Genomic DNA, 18,713 nt, shown 5'->3' on the forward strand with positions numbered 1-18,713 from the left:
AAGGCTGACATCTAGCCAATGCGACTGTGCCTTTAATTTTAAAAAGTGAGTTACGTAGTATGAGACAAAATAGTCATCCTACATCTTCCATTCACAGAACGATACAGTGTAACGTTGTGGAATGATATCATACAGTTGGTGCAGTATGCTTGTGAAACTTGGTATCATGTAGATGTGATTCCTGTAGGTACTGTATGCTGCCTTTTGACTAGTGTGCCCTTCAGCAACTTGGTTTTATTGCTGTAATCCCATGAGAGATAGAAGGAGGGTATGAAACTCTCTATCTTTAATCTGTCATTAATACTCCAAGTCTGAAGAAAATTGATTTGGGAGCAAACAAAAGAGCCATTTTTGCCAAGCATTCATATGCAAGGAATTGTGGGATCACTGCCTGGCAAGAGGTAATCACCTGTTGATGAGGGATATCAAAATTTGTGGGTACTTATACTTAAGTATTATTGTTATTTCAATAGGGACAGCAGTTATCAGTGTTTTGAAGTTACATGATAATGGAAGGAGTCACCACAAAATGTTTAAAGTCAGTTTTCTCACTCTTCCTGTGTTTTGCAAAAATGCAATGTTCAAAGAGTCATATCTTTAAAATATACTCAATCTCATCAAGTGATCCATCATTTTGTAGCTCTCGGTCTGTACATTACCATGATAAACTGAAAGTTTAAATGTGTATCAGAAGCATGGAGCTGGTCACATTTTTACTTTGGATGCACTATGCTGTGGTGCCTGTTCATATAAATTACTTTTGTAGTTATTTCAGACAATTCTGGCAAACAAATAACATACCAATTAGTTGACAAGTTACTTTTAAAAACAATTAATCTCCTAAAATAATAAGTAATTACGAACCAGTAATTGGAGAGCCACCAGTGTTACTGGGGTCAGACCATGCCAGTATTGCAGACTCATTACGGATGCTCAGGATTTTTGGTGGAGGTGGTGCATCTGGAACATCTGTTAAGATAACAAATAAATGCACTTAGAACAAGTACCTTGCTTGGAAAAAAAGAAAGATAAACCAAATTCCTAAAAAATCTACTCTTACCGAATGGATGCTCAGCCTTGACAGGATCGGATTTGAGGAATTCTCCAACTCCATACTTGTTTTCTGCAGCCACTCTGAAGATGTATTCAGTTCCTTCATGAAGCCTTGTAACTCTCAAGATGGTTTTCTGTATAGCTGAGGCACAAGTAGTCCACTTGTTAGCTGTTGACACCCTCTTCTCCAGAATGTAATTGGATATTTCTGCTCCACCATCATCTGTTGGTGCACCCCATTCCAAAGTGATTCCATCTGCTGTGATTTCATCAAACTTGATTGGTCCCGTGGGTATTCCGGGTTTTCCGACCACCTTCACAAGAACAGTTGCATCCTTAGTGCCTCCACGGTTTGCAAGATTAATGGAGTATTTTGATGCATCACCCCTTTCACAATCCCGTATCAGCAGAGTTGTGTTGACAGCAGTAGAGTCAACAGAGATTCTTCCACTGTCTGTTAAAGTAAGATCTCCCTTCTTCCATGTGACAGTGGGTGCAGGTTTGCCAATTATAGGAATATTGAGGCGCACAGTAGTTCCCTCCTTTGCAGTGTAGCACATATCTGGCAAGTCTCTCAAGTCAACGTCAGGTAAGACTATGAGACAGAACAAGAATAAATAAGATGATTAATAATAATGATTATTATTATTATTATTATTATTATTATTATTATTATTATTGTTGTTGCATCATCCAACAAAAATTACTGTATATAACTTCTAACTGTAGGACACCAATTAAAAATAGCAACCATGAACACAAACATACATTCTTATCAAGGGACATTGACATGTTTTGTATAGATGTCTTCTGTCTCAGATTTTTGAACAGTACAAGCCTCTTCTTTTATTAAAGTCTTCAACCATGTGTGTGCAGTACAGTGCAGTTTTTGAGATACTGACACCTTTATAGGACAAATGCAAAATAGGTGGAATTTGCCCTCTAGGGGGGCAAAGTGGAAAGGGTTCATTTCCCTCAATCAAGGACTCTGATATTGGCTGTATATAGTTGCCTCTGAACTAGGACCTTGGTAGCAGAATGCACCTAGTATTTGCACTAATTCACATTATGAAATGACCATGCCATATTTCCAGCCACCCAGGACAAGCATTAAAATCCAACCTAGGTGAAAATGTGGCTACACCTCACACCACTCAAAATGTGCTACAATTACAATGCTACAAACCATTTTACATCCTTAAAACAGCGCCTAAGATGATGATTTTTGCCAGAAAAAAAACAATGCTTGGTAAACCACTCACCTATTTGGTCTTTGGCAACAACGTTAAGCTCCTGTGTTGCACCATCTCCTGACTCATTCACTGCTTTTACTCTGAATAAATATTGCTTTCCTTCCACAAGATCTTTGGCATTGTATTGCATGCTTTTTGATCGCACCAGCTCCTTCCATTTATCCACATCTTCCATCACTTCTAGTACATATGCAATAATGTGACTCCCACCATCACTGACTGGCTTCTTCCAGCTAAGGGTGCATGAATCTTTGGTGATCAGTAAGGCTTTAAAGTCCATAACAGGTCCAGGTTTTTCTGAAAAACAGCATTTAGAAATTCTCAACTTGACAACAATATTCAATAAATCATGGGTAATATGCTTTGACCCATCATTAAGCCTTGGTATGAGCAAAAGGATTAATAGACAACAAATGGTCAATATTTTGGATTTAAAAACATTGAGTGTATTTTAAGGTGTTTTATTCAAGCTCAAGGAATACCTTCCAGAATGTATTGGCCAGCCATTATCCAATATAATATATTAGCAAGAATAAAAATCGTTCCATTGAAATATGACAAAATGAATGCAAATGTTCTCACTCACCAGATGCTCTAACAGCGCCTGCTGTCTCACATGGCTCCCCAATTCCATGTTCATTTTCAGCCAAGACTCTGAAACAGTAGGCTTTGCCTGCTTCCAAATTAGTAATTCTGAAAGATGTTTTGGGGCAATCAGTTGCCACTGTAGACCATGCTTTTCTCTCAGCATCACGTTTTTCAACAATATAACTCTTAACAGGGCTACCACCATCAATTAGAGGAGCCTCCCAAGAGATTGATGCATGGGCTTTTGATGTCTCCTTGACAATCAGATTAACTGGTGGTCCAGGAGTGTCTATATCAGGAACAGAAATATTATATGTATGGCAGTTAGACATGTGGTATTATTATTACTATTATTATTATTATTATTATTCCTATTATTATTAATACCAGGGAACTTACCAAGAACCTTCACAACAATTGTGTAGGTCTTGACTCCACTGCTGTTCTCCAGAGTCAAGGTGTATTTGCCTGCATCATATCTATTCACACCTTCAACATATAATAGAGTGTCCCATTCTGAGGTCTTAATCATGTGCCCTTGTCGTTCCTTCAGGTTTGCATTAACTTTAGCCCAGGTCACCTTTGGAGGAGGACGGCCCCTCAGTGGGACATAGAGTCTCATTGTGACTCCAGCACGCAGCACCAGGGCTTTCCTAAGGTCAGCACTAAGTTCTGCCTCTGGAGCAACTAAAAAGCACAAAAAAATTCAAATTACAGATAGAAACAAGCATATACTAAAAGATAGAGTTTGTGTGTGTGAGAGAGAGAGAAAGAGAGAAAGAGAGAGAGAGAGAGAGAGAGAGAGAGAGAGATATTCATAGAAACTGCACACATACTCAAAATGTCCTTTGCAAAGTGTTTTTCTGGAACATCACTTGGATCACTGTACCCAATCCTGTTCACAGCAGACACACGGAACTGGTATTCTATGTTATCAAGAAGTCCAGTCACAACAAACTTCGTGTTTTGGAGATTTTTGGGTAGGTTGCACTTCATCCAGTCCTCAGAATCTACTCGCTTGCTCTCAACCAGGTAGCCTAAGATCTCACAGCCACCATCGTAGGCTGGTTTTGTCCAGGACAGACTAATTGTACTGTGTGTTGTGTCAATTACTTTTGGGAATGCTGGTGGTCCTGGGGGGTCTGTAGAATACACAAACACATGAATTATGGATTCCATTATGTTTAGAATATAGTTTCAAATAAAATGCGTCAGAGATGCTACGATTCATACTTACACACAGGATCAAGTGCAGCAGCTGCTTTGGATGGATCACTTGGTTTGCCTGGCCCAGCTTTGTTGACAGCAGTAACTCTGAATTCATACTCAGATCCCTCTGTAAGACCACCAGCCTTAATAGTTCTGTCAAGCGCAAGTCTTCTGTTGACTTTAGCCCAATTTATGTCTTGGCTTTCACGCTTCTCAACCATGTATCCAAGTATAGGGGATCGGCCATCATCAGCAGGTGCCTTCCAGCTGACAGTCATATGGTCTTTTGTGATGTTGGTAATAACAGGAGGATCACAAGGTCCAGGGACATCTGAAAATAAAAAAGTCAAAGTCAACAATGAAAAATAAACTATCGGATTGGGGAACCAAACACTGCAGACACGTAGATTAAATACCATACAATAAAAATGTGTTCATTTCTTTTTAAACTTGAATTATGTGGCCTTGGTATCGTTCTAGCCCTAAAGAACTGTATAGTCTTCATAATCTTTATCTAGTAATACATGTAGGAATTACAAACCCTTTTAAACACAGTCTCACCATTTTAGGGGTCCAAAAGTAATTACAATGTACTAAACATATGATTTTGACAGGTTTGTTTTGTCTCTGATCAATTTATTCTGATTTTTTCCACCACATGATGGCCTGCTTTACTGGCACTGACACTTCTTTGGTCCTCATGTTGAGATAAAACAACAGACTTCAAATGCAAATGCCACACCTAGAATCAACTCTAGACCTTTGGTAGCTTTCTTATGCATGAACTAATGATGCAATAACAAATGTGAAAATCCTGCAATTCATACACGGTTCACCGGATATAGATGTCAATACATGACATCTGACATCTACTATTTAATTTCAATGTGCAGGAATACGTAGTCAAAATAAAAACACTGGTCTATACTTATGGACATGACTATACACTCAGTGATCACCTTATTAGTCAGACCTGTACACTAGCTTGTTAATGCAAATATTTAATCAGCCAATCATGTGGCAGTAACTAAATGCATAAAAGCATGCAGACATGGTCAAGAGGTTCAGCTGTTTCTCAGACCAAATGTCAAAATGGGGAAGAAAAGTGATCAATGGTGCAAAAACAAAAAATATCCAGTGCGCAGCAGTTCTGCGTCCAGAAACGCGTTGCTAATAACAGAGGTCAGAGGAGAAGGGCCAGACTGTTCAAAGCTGAGAGGAAGGTGACAGTAACACAAATAACCACGCATTATGACGTGGTATGCAGAAGAGCATCTCTGAACATACAATGCGCCAAACCTGTATAGGCTACAGCAGCAGAAGACTTAATAAGTCTTGAAAATAAATCTAATAAAGTTGTAAAACCTGATAAAGTGCTCACTGAGTGCATATACTAGAAATTGAGTATATACAATAAAATGCACAAAGTAATATTATTACCATATGGATTCTTTGCCACAATAGGATCAGTCAGGATGGGGTCGCCAACACCATACTTGTTCTCAGCACTGACGCGAAATTGGTACTCATGGCCTTCAATCAGCTTCTCCACGGAACAGTCAGTGAGCGAGCCATTGATATTAGCAGTGACTTGAGCCCAGTTAGCTCTGCTTGTTTCACGTTTGTCCACAATATAGTTCGTAATTTCTGATCCTCCATCTGCAAGAGGTGGTTCCCACCTCAGCTTGACACGGTCTGAATACACATTGCCAATCTTGATAGAGGCTGGTGGTCCAGGCTTGTCTATGAAAAAAAAAAAAAAAATTGATACATTAATATTACTAAATTCCAATTTACTCTTAATCTGAAATTTACAGCTGTTTACATTTGTTTAAATATCTAATTGAGCACTATTGACATATACAATTTGTATTGTTATTATTATTATTATTATTATTATTATTACTACTACTATTATTATTATTATTGTTGTTGTTATTATTAAAAACATATGTAATGCACTTACCAAGAACCTTCAGCTTAATAGACCCTGTCTTGCTGCCACTAGCATTCTCTGCCAGAATGGTGTAATCTCCAGTCTCTTTTCTTGTCACTGAGAACATTTCCAGAAGGAACAGATGCCTCTTTTGTGTCATTTTGGTCCCTTCAACTTCTTCCACCAATTTCCCATCTCTCTTCCATGTAACCTTTGGCATTGGTTTACCAAACACTTCAGCTTCAAGACAAACATTTTCTCCTGCCTTCACAATGATCAGGTTCTTCATGTGAAGTCCAATCTCCACTCTTGGTGGAACTGAAATGACAACAGAGACATATTCATCTGAACAGTTCTAAATGGTAAATGGTTGGCATTTATATAGCGCCTTTATCCAAAATGCTTCTCATTCACCCATTCATACACACACTCACACACCGACGGCGATTGGCTGCCATGCAAGGCGCCGACCAGCTCGTCAGGAACATTTGGGGGTTAGGTGTCTTGCTCAGGGACACTTCGACACAGCCCAGGCGGGGGATCGAACCGGCAACCCTCCGACTGCCAGACGACTGCTCTTACTGCCTGAGCCATGTCGCCCCTGTATTCTGAAGTAAATAATGCAAAACCAGAATGTGTAATGCAGATTCTCCATAAAGAGAAAATTATCTTACCATTCTCGGCTAACACTGGGATTGGATCTGAGAGTTCAGATGGTAGGCTTATGTTTATTGCTGTCTTGGCAATTACTCTGAACTGGTACTGGGCTCCTTCTTCTAGTCCAGTTGCAATATACTCTTCCCCGGGCACATTCTTACAGTTTGCATTGCACCGCACCCATTTCTCTCCAGGAATCTTCAAGGCTTCAACATAATATCCAATGATTTTGCTGCCTCCATCATTCTTTGGCCGGGCCCAGGCAAGTGAAACTGAACTCCTGGTCACGTCCAAGACTTCTGGTTTTCCAGGTGGATCTGAATATAGCAACAGAAGAAAATATTCGTCAATTACTTTGAGAACATGGTACCTATTACAGCAGAACAATATCAAATAAAAAGAAGAGGTTACTACATACCAATAGGTGTTCTTGCTGTGATGAATTCTGTCTGTCTGCTTGGTTTACCCTGCCCAGCACGGTTGACGGCTGACACCCTGAAAGTATATTCCAAACTTTCAATAAGGCCAGTACATGTGTGTTCAGTGGCACGCACAACAGCTTCAGTTGCCTTAACCCAAAGGATGCTGTTTCTCTCTTTACGTTCAATGACATATCCAGTAATAGGACTGCCACCATCAGTAGTTGGTGTGTCCCAGGTCAAAAACACATTGTCTCTGTTGATTTTGCTGACACAACAATTCCTTGGTTCACTAGGCACATCTGAAATAGACACATTTTAACAAGTCAGTTTTGGTGTGAATATAGTTACATATATTTTAAGCATGCAAGTTAAATATAATTTTATATTAATGATAATGTGGTTGCCTACGTGTAAATAACTAATCTTACCAAAAGAGAATTTAGCAATCATCTTCTGAGAAACAATGGGTGCTGAGATGCCAAATCGATTTTCAGCTCGGACACGGAATAGGTACTCGTTTCCTTGGGTGAGCTTGCCCACTCTGCAGTTTGTTGCAGTGCAAGATGCGGTAACAGTAACCCAGTCACCACTGCTCACATCACACTTCTCAACAACATAATTAGTGATGTTGCTGCCACCATCTTCACGAGGTGCGTGCCAGGTGAGTGTGCATCCATCAATATCCACATCACTAATCTCAAATGGTGGTTCTGGTGGACCAGGGATATCTGATGCACAAAGGGATAATAATTAGCGAAACCCATCACTACCATTATTAACATTGTAGATTCCATTAGAATTGAAGCCTTGACTGGAGCCTTACCCATTATGATCACTCGGAGTATCTGATTTACTTTTCCTGAGCTGTTCTCAGCAGACAGACTATAGTAACCACTGTCCGTTCTTGAGACATCTTTTATAAGCAGTACACAACAGTTTGGAGATTTTTGCAGTGAAAGGCGATCGGATGTAACAAGATCCTCATTTCCTTGCATCCATTTACAAACAGGAGCTGGCTTTCCAGAAATTAGAGCCTCGATTTTCAGCTTTGATCCTGCCTTTGCAGTCACAACTTCAGCCATAATAATCTTTGGCGCCACTGAAAAATGTAGTAAAGAAAGAAACAAAGTTAAAACACGCTGTAAGGTACTGTTACACACTAAGAATCATCTGAAAAAAGAGATTTCACAAATGGTATAAGTGAGTAGAAACGTACAAAGCTGCTCTTTGATCACAAACATTCCCTCAGCTTCTCTTGGCAGACTGCAGCCCACTGCATTTCTTGCAGCAACTCTGAATTTGTACTTCTTTCCCTCCTTCAGTCCAACAACAACGATGCTTAAATCTTTTACAACCGAGTATGGTGTCCATTTGTCCTCAGGTTGACCTTCCTCCAAGTAATCAACTACATAACCATTGATCTTTGCTCCTCCGTCCCTCAGTGGTTTAACCCATCCTAGCACTGCACTGTTTCTTGTAATTTCCAGTATGTCCATCTTCTTTGGTGGGTCAGGTTCACCTTCAAAGCAAAAAAGGTATCATTTTATACCATTCAATGAAAGCAAAAATAAACAAACAAAACAATACAATAAATACACTTACTGATAGGATCAGTTGCCAGGTAGGACTTTGAAGAATCTTTTGGCACACCAGGACCATATTTGTTAACTGCAGTTACCCTGAAATAGTATTCAGTGGTTGGTGTGAGATTGGTGACTTTGAAACTTGTCTTTTTCAAATCGTTAGTGACATTAGTCCATGTCTTTCTGTCAACTTCACGCTTCTCAAGTGTATAATGTGTGACTGGACTGCCACCATCGTTCTCAGGAGGAGACCATGTAACCTGGGCAGACACCTTAGTGACATCAGTAGCTTCTAGTTCTGCTACAGGTCCTGGAGTATCTGTTGGTAAAACAGGTAAGTTTTCCAACATGATCACAAAGTCCACATTATAAGCACTATCAATACAAATCGGTTATCAGTTAGAAATAGATAATCAATCAAGAAAAAAAAAAAAAAAGCTAACTGAGCAAGCAAGCAAGATGAAATGAATGAACAAAAAGCAGAATCTGGGGGAAGTTTATTATATTATTATATATTAGTCCTGTATGTTAATCATAAAGAGGAATTTTCTATTCTAGTTGTGGCTAATGAAGAAGTCAATGATGTAATGAAAACAATCTTAATGTGATGGCCATATTCCTCATATTGTTGAACTACAGTTAGTTTAAATAGAACATTTCTGTTTAGACTCCTTTAGCATAAATTACTTACCTAGGACTTTCACATGTACAAACACAGCCTTCTCCCCAGCTGGGCTGGAAAGTGTTAAGGAATATTTTCCAGAGTCCTCTCGTGTGCTTTCAGGTATAACCAGAAAGGTCATTGTGTCAACTAGATCCACATGACCCTTCCTGATAACATTATCAATTCCGACTCTTTTCCAGGTAACTTTGGGTGTGGGTCTTCCTCTGATTGTGGCAAAGAGCCTGATAGGACATCCAGCTCTAACTTTAAGAACCTTTCTCAGACTGGCATCCAAATCTATCTCAGGTGCCTCTGTAGAAAAGATATGAGAATGAGGAAAATGAGTGAATTAAATAACATAATATATACATGAAGCAAACAAGTGTTAATTCATATTCAAGAAAATGTGCAACACATTACCTAGCATTTCCTTTGGCACAACAGCATCTTTAAGCTGTGCAGGACGACCCATGCCAACCTGATTTTGCGCTGAGACACGGAATTCATACTCCAATTTCTCATCTAGGTGTTGAATGGTAAATTCTGTTAGGATCAATGGACCAGCTGTTTTACATTTCACCCAGCCTTCATCTGGCTTTTCACTTTCACCCTTCAGTCTCATTTCAACCATGTAGCCAATAATGGGAGCACCACCATCATACACAGGCTTTGCCCACCCAAGTGTGACAGAGGACGTTGTGCTGTCAACCACCTTCAGACTTGCCGGAGGACCAGGAGGCTCTGCAAATATCAACACAGCACCAATCAAAATTACATTAAATCAAATTAAATGAGGAAAAAAAAAAGATATTTTATAATAAATGATATAGTTTGCAAACCATACATACCAATTGGGTCCTTAGCGGCCACAGGTCGGGAAGGTTTACTTGGCTCTCCCAATCCAACTTCATTTTCAGCCTTGACACGGAACTGATATTCATGATTGTGAAGCAAGTTGCTAACTTTCATTCGTCTTTCTGGTATAGGGCTCTTTGTAACTGCAACCCATCGCACAGCTCGTTTTTCCTTTTTCTCTAAAATATAGCCAGTGACGGACTTTCCACCATCATTCTCAGGGGGAGCCCATACAACTGTCATTTCATCCTTTCCAATCTTAGTTATTTCTGGTGCATCAGGAGGACCAGGTCTGTTGAATTGTGTCTTGGCAACAATGGGCTTGCTCTCCACTGCAGGGCCAGTTCCCATTTTATTTTCTGCTCGCACCCTGAAGACGTATTCATTTCCTTCCACAAGGCGAGTCACATTAGCATAGTTGGTGACTAAAGATGCAGAATAAGTTGACCAAACCATTCTTCTTGTCTCACATTTCTCTAAAATGTAACTTTGAACCTCACAGCCGCCATCATCCTCTGGGGGATCCCACACAACTCTACATCTATCCACAGAAATTCCAGACACTTTCAAGTCTCGGACAGGACCGGGAATATCCAGCACATTCACAGTTGCATAAGCAGTGAAGCTTCCAGCGGAATTTGTAGCAGTGACCACATATTTTCCAGAGTCTCCACGTCTAGACTTAGTCATGAGGAACTTGGAATAGTCAGCACCAGTTTCAATACTAAGTCTGGGATTCTGTCCAGATGCCCCTGTATCCTTGTCCTTTACCCATTTAACCTCGGGTTGAGGTTTCCCTCTGAGGCCTGCTTCCATTCTGATTGAGTCACCAGCTTTTACCACAAGGACTCCAGCTAACCTAATGTCAAGCACGGGTTTTTGTATTTCCTCTTTGACAAGTGTCTCAGCAGTCTTCACCCAGTTACTCTCTCCACCCTCATTTGTGGTTTGTACTCTGAATTGGTATATTTGGTTTTCAGTACATTTGTCAACCATAAAGTATGTTTCTTTAATTGCACCTGTGTGCAGTTTATCCCACTCAGTAGCATCTTTAGATTTCCTTTCCACATGGTATCGAAGGTTGGGACTGCCACCATCAAAGTCTGGTCTTCGCCATTTAAGGAAGACAAAGTTCTTGCCAATATCAGTGATATGGAAGTTTTCTGGCTCACCAGGCTTTGTAATTGGATCAATGGCAAGGATTGGTGTTTTAGTCTCTAATGTTGGTCCAAGGCCACATTTGTTCTCTGCACAGACACGGAAGAAATATTCACGATTTTCCAAAAGCTTTGCCTTAAGGAGGCGTTTGGTGCAATCTGATGAGATCATTGACCATGCTCTTTGATTGGGCTCGCGGCACTCAACGATATAGTTTGTAATTTCTGTGCCTCCATTGTCTTCTGGATTCTCCCAAGATACCACGCAAGAATCTTTAGTGACATAGGTAGTCTTCAGACCTTGACATTGTCCAGGCCTGTCAAGCACATTCACCGTAATTGTAGCTTGTGCTTCACCACTGTCATTGTTTGCCTTAATTGAGTACTTTCCATGATCCACTCGTGTTGCTTCTTTGATGATGATATTGACAAGAGGGAAGTTATTAGTTAAAGAAGTGCGTTTATCTTTTTCTAATACTACCCCATCCTTGCTCCATGTAATCTCTGGATCAGGTCTGGCCTTAACATGAGCTATGATGTTAATATTCTGGCCTACTCTGACAGTCAAATGGTCACGGCATCCAACTTCAAGTTCAATTTCTGGGGGAAGGCAGATGTCTTTGGCAACAACTGATTCAGGAAGTTCTCTGGGCTCACCATCTCCTATCATATTGGAGGCTCTAACACGGAATCTGTATTCCAAGCCTTCAGTTAGCCCTGATACTCTAAATGCACACTGCTTGATAAGATCATCCTTGTTGATTCTTTCCCATTCAGCACTGTCTGCTTTCTGGCACTCAATAATATAACCTAAGATGGGACTGCCTCCATCTCTTGTCGGCTTAGTCCAAACTAAGTCAGCAGAGGATTTGCTCCAGTCCTTCAATTTAGGATTTACTGGTGGTCCAGGTACTGTGATTGGTCGAGATGGCTTAACTGGATCTGACACAGGAGAAGGTCCACTGAAGCCAGCAATATTTTCTGCGAAGACTCTGAACTCATAACTGTTACCTTCAAAAAGTCCAAGGACCCTGTATCTGAGTTCCTTTACTGGAGTCTTGTTCACACGAATCCATTTTCCTTCCTTGTGTCTACGCTCAATTATGTAGCCACTGATTGGACTGCCACCGTCAGACAATGGCATAGTCCAACTGACAGTCACGGCATTTTCTGCAATATCAGATGTATTTGGTTTACCTGGATGACTAGGTGGTTCAAACACATGTTGGGCAACCGTTGGAGCACTTTCAAGGGGTGCACCTATACCAATCTTGTTTTCTGCTCGAATACGAACAATATATTCACAGCCCTTCTGTAAACGTGGGATTTTTACTTTTGTATTGGTGCTTCCGGAGCTCACACCTCCCCATGTCTCTTTCTTGGATTCTCTTTTCTCAACTATGTAATTCATTACAGGGCTTCCACCATCGTCCTTGGGAGGACGCCATTCAATTATCATATGCTCAGGCGTCACCTCAAGGATATTAACTGGGCCAACAGGTGGGGCTGGGACATCAAGGACTGTTACATGCAATGAAACTGTCTTGCTTCCGGCAGCGTTTGAAACTGTGAGAAGATAGACTCCTGTATCATTTCTGGTGCACTCATTAATAGTGAGGATTGTTGAATAGTGATCAGTGTCAACCTTGACATTGCCTTTACTTATGATTTCACTGCCATCAATCATCCATTTAGCGGTAGGGATAGGGATGCCTCTCATAATTGCAGGGAGTCTGATTGTAGTTCCAGCTTTCACAATAATACCTTCAATCAGTTTGACATCCACTTCAACAGTTGGTGGCACTGAAAAAAAGTTTTATGGATTAAATATTTAACTTTCAAAGGTAATTAAATAAATGTTGTTTAACAATACATACTGTATAGTACAGAACAAATCTCACCAAGTTTTTCCTGACAGAGTACTGGTACTGTGGTGTCAGGTCGACTCAAGCCAATGGCATTTTCTGCTTTAACACGGAACCTGTATGTCTTTCCCTCTTCTAGTCCAGTTACATGACATTCAGGAATGCTGACAGTTCCGAAGACAGTCCAATCTTTTTCTCCTTCCACTTGGTACTCCACTAAGAAACCAGTAATATCGCTACCACCAGTGCGATCTGGCCAATTCCACTGAAGCCAAACTTCAGTTTTATCTGCATCGACATGATGCAGATTCTTCGGTGGACCAGGTGGGACTGCAGTAAAATAGTAGAAATAAAAACGTGACATCAAATATACATGTACAGCGTATGTACATACAGTATTAAGATGTATCCATCAATAGGCATGTATGCCGTCTCACATTTATATCATGTAAATTCTCAATACTCACACAAAGGATCGATTGCTTTGATGGTTTTGGTTGTTACATATTCACTTCTGCCAAACTGATTTTCAGCAGCAACACGGAACATATACTGTGTGCCCTCCATTAAGTGTTTTGCTGTCAAGCTGCGCTTCTTGGATGAGGAGCAGACAGGTACCCACTGTGCTGATGCCACATCTTTCTTTTCCACCACATAATTGGTAATACGAGCACCTCCATTATCCTCTGGGTCTTTCCAAGAAAGATAGGCTGAATCACTTCTGACTTCAGAAACCTTCAGATTTTGTGGTGGACCAGGTTTATCTATAATTGTGAAAGTTGTAGAACAAAAAGGCACATAGCATTATATTGACAGTACATGACATACCACTACATAGGGTCGTCATTTTCCCAACCAGTGCCCATGTTCTTTAAATAGAAAATTAATATGGGCCCACGTTGTTCTTAAGATGAGGTCTGGTCAGGCGCATTGCTGGCATTTTGCTATTTTAATGCATATATGTAGCATATTGGTGCATTCACTCATATATTCTTGACAAGCAGAGTACCTGAGTACCTCAATTGTGGTGTTGCCTATGCTGAATTATGCATGGTTAAAATCACGTTCTTGTAATTTGTTTGTCTAAAGTAACAATTTTCAGTAGGCTTTCCAGTGCAGTGTTAGGCAGTGAAGCGTGTCGCTGCATAAAACAGCATTATTTCAATGCAATAAAGGGAGTTGTGACACTGATATAATAAATAACAATAACAATCAATGAAACTATGTTGCTGATACTGCCTCCCTGTCAAACAGATAGCTCATGCATAACTCTAATATAATCGCTTATTGCGTCTGAGGGATGGGTTCTTGCAAAACACCATCCGTGCATTTCTAAATGCTTTTACAGCGCATTGTAAAATGTTTGAGATTCATGCTTATGCGAGTGAAACAAATCTTTCCTTTTAAGGGTGGTGAGTCGATTTGACTGACGCCAAATGAGGAGGGGGACAACATCAAATGACAATGCACATGACTGGGTGAAAGGATATTGATTGAAGGGGAGCAGAAGACTGACAGATATTTGATCAATTCAAATCGGAGGTGGATGGAGATAAGCTGTCGCTTATTGATGTGATAATACACACGTATTAAACTTTTGCTAATTTCATGGAATATACTGCAAACTTGATGTGTTCATATGGTTATGAAGAATTGATTTTGATTTCAGCTTGTTTTTAAGAGAACTGCATTACATATGCAACAACATATATTTCTGTTCCTTTTCATTTTAAGTTTGTATGTATCTAGCACATTCAATTATTGAACCCTAAAACCAACAGCCAGTCTGTAAAATTTACTAAAATGTATGTACTAATAGCATAAACCTGACCATGAATTACACCATGTAAAATATGTATTAATGATGGGGAGGTACATACCTAACACAAGAACTGTGCATATTGCTGACTTTGATCCGGAAGGATTTTCAGCAGTTAGCGTGTAGTCACCGCTGTCAGAGCGGTTACAATAACGCATTTCCAGTTTGCTTCCAACACCAGTGACTGTAATTTCAGCCCTTGGAGGAACATCTGCATCATTCTTCTTCCATGTTACTTTGGGGAAAGGTATGCCCTTGATTCCAGCCTTGATTGTGACAAGGGTTCCCGCCTGGGCACGAAGCTCACGAGGCATACCAGCCTCAAGATCCAGCTCTGGAGGTTCTGTTGGTCAGAAAGAAAAAATCAAATGTATTCTTTAAGAAGCATTATTTGTTTTGTGAGAATATATTTCATATAATTCATTACAGTTCAAATTACCGAGTCTATCCTGTGCCCTCACTGGTTCCTTGATATCAGCAGGTTCAGAAGCACCTGCAGAATTCACAGCCATAACTCTGAACCGATACAGTTCACCATCTTCAAGATGGCCTATTTTGAACTTTGTCTCTGAGCATGCTTCAGCAGTCTCATTGACCTTCGACCACACTTCCTGGCCCGCTTTCTGATACTCAATGAGATAACCTATGATCTTGCCCCCGCCATCATTGAGTGGGGGCTTCCAGGACAGAGATACTGAATCTTTTGTCTTGTCCACAGCTTCTGGGAGTACAGGAGGGCTTGGGACCACTGTAGAAATTAAAGTAATAGATTAGGGGTAATAATGATAAGTTTGATACATAAATGTAAATAATGCAATGACTTATCCCATAAGAATGGAAAAGGATCATTTGACTCACCAACTGGATCCTTGGCAAAGATAGGTTTGGATGGTGGACTTGGGTCACCAACACCCACCTCATTCTCTGCCATAACACGGAACTCATATTCACAGCCTCGAAGAAGATCTGGAACCCAGTACTCTGGATCAGGATAAATACGATCCGTCCCAGCACGTGTCCATCTGTTTAACATAGTCTCCCTCTTCTCTACAATGTAATTTGTAATGGGTTTGCCACCATCACGAGGCTGGTTCCAAGTCAGCAGAACAGTATCTTTGAATACTTCTTTCACGACAGGCTGCTTGGGAGCCTCAGGAACTCCTATAGAAAAAGATATGTATTTTACAACAGAAATTGTGAAATAATACAGAATAATATGAAATATTGTATTTCTTAAAGAACTGTTACATACTGAATATATCTTTGGCTCTCATCTCTGCTGATCGAAGTGGTTCACTTATTCCATATATGTTTTGTGCACAGATTCTTATGATATAGTCTCTTCCCTCAATGAGTTTGGGCACTCTGCATGATGTCCTTGTAGCAGAAGATGTCACAGGCATCCAAAGATCTCTGTTTGTATCTCTCTTCTCAACAATATAGTTAGAAACTGGACTTCCGCCATCATCGAGAGGCGGTTTCCAGGAAATGACCATATGATCTCTGTAAACCTCATCAAAGACAACTGGGCCCTCAGGGGGCTGAGGGCGATCTGGAAAAATAATATATGAAGAAAGGTTGATGGTTATTGAATGTCTAGGTATAGTAGGAATAGGGAAACTGCTAACCTTTGGTAAATGATAGTAAAAGAACAGTTAAAGGAATCAAAAGATACAACACAGAGAAATTAAAAACTTACCAACAACAGTCACATTACAGATCCCTTTGCGTGAGCCAGTACTGTTCTCCGCAAGCACACAGTATTGGCCACTGTCTTCACGCTTAGTGTTAGGAATGCTTAAGCACAATGTTTTACTTGTAGTTGTTAAAGAGATGTGGTCATCGGGTTTAAGCTCCTCTTCATTCTTAGTCCATTTAATGGATGGTGCTGGTTTTCCAGTATAGCGACCTTGGAGAGTGCATGCCTTGCCAGCACGGACAATAAGCTTGTCATGGAATTCCAGGTCAAGTTTAGGGGGTTCTGACATAAATAAATAAAAATCTGGTAATCAACATCTATTCAGATATTAGATATACAAAAAATATACTTTTCTGATTATGTTTGACTTACCAAGCTCTTCTTTGCAAGTGATTGGTTTGGTGACAAAGGAAGCCTTGCCTTGACCAATTACATTCACAGCCCTAACACGGAACTCATAGCAGGATCCCTCCTTAAGACCAGTGTGAGTGTATGTTCTTTCCAAAAGCTTATCCTTTGTGACAGGGGTGAAATGGTCTTGTCCAATTTGACGACATTCCAAGACATATGAGGTAACTTCAGAGCCTCCATCATACTTAGGGGGTCTCCAAACCACGCTGACTGAATCCTTTGTAATGGCTGTGACCTCCAGATCCTCAGGGCGCTCAGGGACAGCTAATGTATATCAGAACATAATCTTGTCAATTGTACATTACGCCACCCATAAAATAGTATTACTTCACAAAACTGATCATTGCTTGGATATCCAGAATGAGAAAAAGACAGTGACTTACACATAGGATCCTTGATAGTCACTGCTGATGTTGTTTCAGTAAATGGCCCCATTCCAATGATATTCTCAGCAGCAATTCTGAAGAAATAGGATTTTCCATCAAGTAAGCCTTGCACAACAGCATTTTGTCTGGTGACAGTGTAAGTCACAGCTGTCCATCCTCTGAGGTCAGATTCACGCTTTTCAATGATGTAGTTTGTGATGATTGATCCACCATCATCTTCAGGGGTGGACCATGTTAACTTGCATGAGTCAGTAGTGAGATTTATGCCGGAAAAGGGTTTCCCAACTGGGCCAGGGACATCTATGAAACAAATAGAAAAAAAAAAAATCACCGAACGGTTCCTTCCATCTTTCCAATTATTTTCTGATATAATAATTAATCATTTAAAAATGCTTACCCAATACTTCAACAATGATGGTCTTCTTTCTTTCACCGCCTTCATTCTTAACGCCCAAGGTATATATGCCTTGATGTTTTCGCTGACATTTCTTGATCACCAGAGCAGAGCTTATAGCAGTGGTCTCAACAACAGCTTCTTCAGGGATTGGAGCATCATCTCTGTTCCATGTGATCTGGGGTGCAGGCTTGCCTGACACATAGGCCAAGATGCGGATCACACCGCCAGCATGAACAACAATCTTCTCCTTTACAGAAGCATCCAGGTCCACCTCAGGGGCAACTATAAGATTAAGCCACAGTTACTACAGTTCAAGCCAATGCAATAATGCTATTATAATGTGTAATTCACATGACTTACTTGTCCTGTCCTTAACTTGAATAACTTCAGAGACTTCACCAGGTTCACCCACACCTGCTGCATTTACTGCTCTGACTCTAAATCTGTAAAGTCCAAGCTCTTTCAGTCCAGCAACGACAAACTTAGTGCCTCTTATTTCTCTATCTTTGGCCTGCAGGGGAAAAAAAAGTGTTTTTAAAAAGTGTCATCAAATGGTGATTAAGAATTTCCAAAAAATTTGTGCACCACTGGTTTAAATGTCTTACAATGAATCTGAATCAACCTGAACTCTAAATGGTACAAAAATGAGACCTTTCTGTAAATTCTAAAGCAGTATTGCTCTTTATTTTAATTTCTTACTGTTTATAAGTCATACAAAAAGGAAAAGGGAAACTGCCCTTCAATCAGTCAGGTGAGTAT

The 18,713-nt window shown here is 40.2% G+C and overlaps 1 protein-coding gene across 7 annotated transcripts in view; it reads right to left on the minus strand.

Moving 5' to 3' along the window:
* Positions 1–18,713, minus strand: part of LOC133123817 (titin-like) — a 208,738-nt gene that overhangs the window by 51,689 nt on the left and 138,336 nt on the right. For all 7 annotated transcript variants that reach the window (XM_061234427.1, XM_061234424.1, XM_061234426.1 and 4 more), the window contains 29 exons: positions 18,315–18,465; positions 17,955–18,236; positions 17,555–17,857; positions 17,133–17,435; positions 16,761–17,042; positions 16,314–16,613; positions 15,920–16,222; positions 15,501–15,809; positions 15,123–15,404; positions 13,710–14,006; positions 13,279–13,572; positions 10,214–13,180; positions 9,786–10,106; positions 9,393–9,677; positions 8,721–9,020; positions 8,335–8,637; positions 7,942–8,217; positions 7,547–7,846; positions 7,115–7,417; positions 6,714–7,013; positions 6,070–6,357; positions 5,544–5,846; positions 4,132–4,434; positions 3,731–4,036; positions 3,294–3,581; positions 2,893–3,183; positions 2,316–2,603; positions 1,061–1,648; positions 865–969 (listed from right to left, as the gene is read on the minus strand). In XM_061234427.1, coding sequence (XP_061090411.1) covers positions 865–969; positions 1,061–1,648; positions 2,316–2,603; positions 2,893–3,183; positions 3,294–3,581; positions 3,731–4,036; positions 4,132–4,434; positions 5,544–5,846; positions 6,070–6,357; positions 6,714–7,013; positions 7,115–7,417; positions 7,547–7,846; positions 7,942–8,217; positions 8,335–8,637; positions 8,721–9,020; positions 9,393–9,677; positions 9,786–10,106; positions 10,214–13,180; positions 13,279–13,572; positions 13,710–14,006; positions 15,123–15,404; positions 15,501–15,809; positions 15,920–16,222; positions 16,314–16,613; positions 16,761–17,042; positions 17,133–17,435; positions 17,555–17,857; positions 17,955–18,236; positions 18,315–18,465 — 11,221 coding nt within the window. The remainder of the gene's footprint in view (positions 1–864; positions 970–1,060; positions 1,649–2,315; positions 2,604–2,892; positions 3,184–3,293; positions 3,582–3,730; positions 4,037–4,131; positions 4,435–5,543; positions 5,847–6,069; positions 6,358–6,713; positions 7,014–7,114; positions 7,418–7,546; positions 7,847–7,941; positions 8,218–8,334; positions 8,638–8,720; positions 9,021–9,392; positions 9,678–9,785; positions 10,107–10,213; positions 13,181–13,278; positions 13,573–13,709; positions 14,007–15,122; positions 15,405–15,500; positions 15,810–15,919; positions 16,223–16,313; positions 16,614–16,760; positions 17,043–17,132; positions 17,436–17,554; positions 17,858–17,954; positions 18,237–18,314; positions 18,466–18,713) is intronic.

Source organism: Conger conger, chromosome 3, assembly GCF_963514075.1.
Source record: "Conger conger chromosome 3, fConCon1.1, whole genome shotgun sequence".
Taxonomy (NCBI): domain Eukaryota; kingdom Metazoa; phylum Chordata; class Actinopteri; order Anguilliformes; family Congridae; genus Conger; species Conger conger.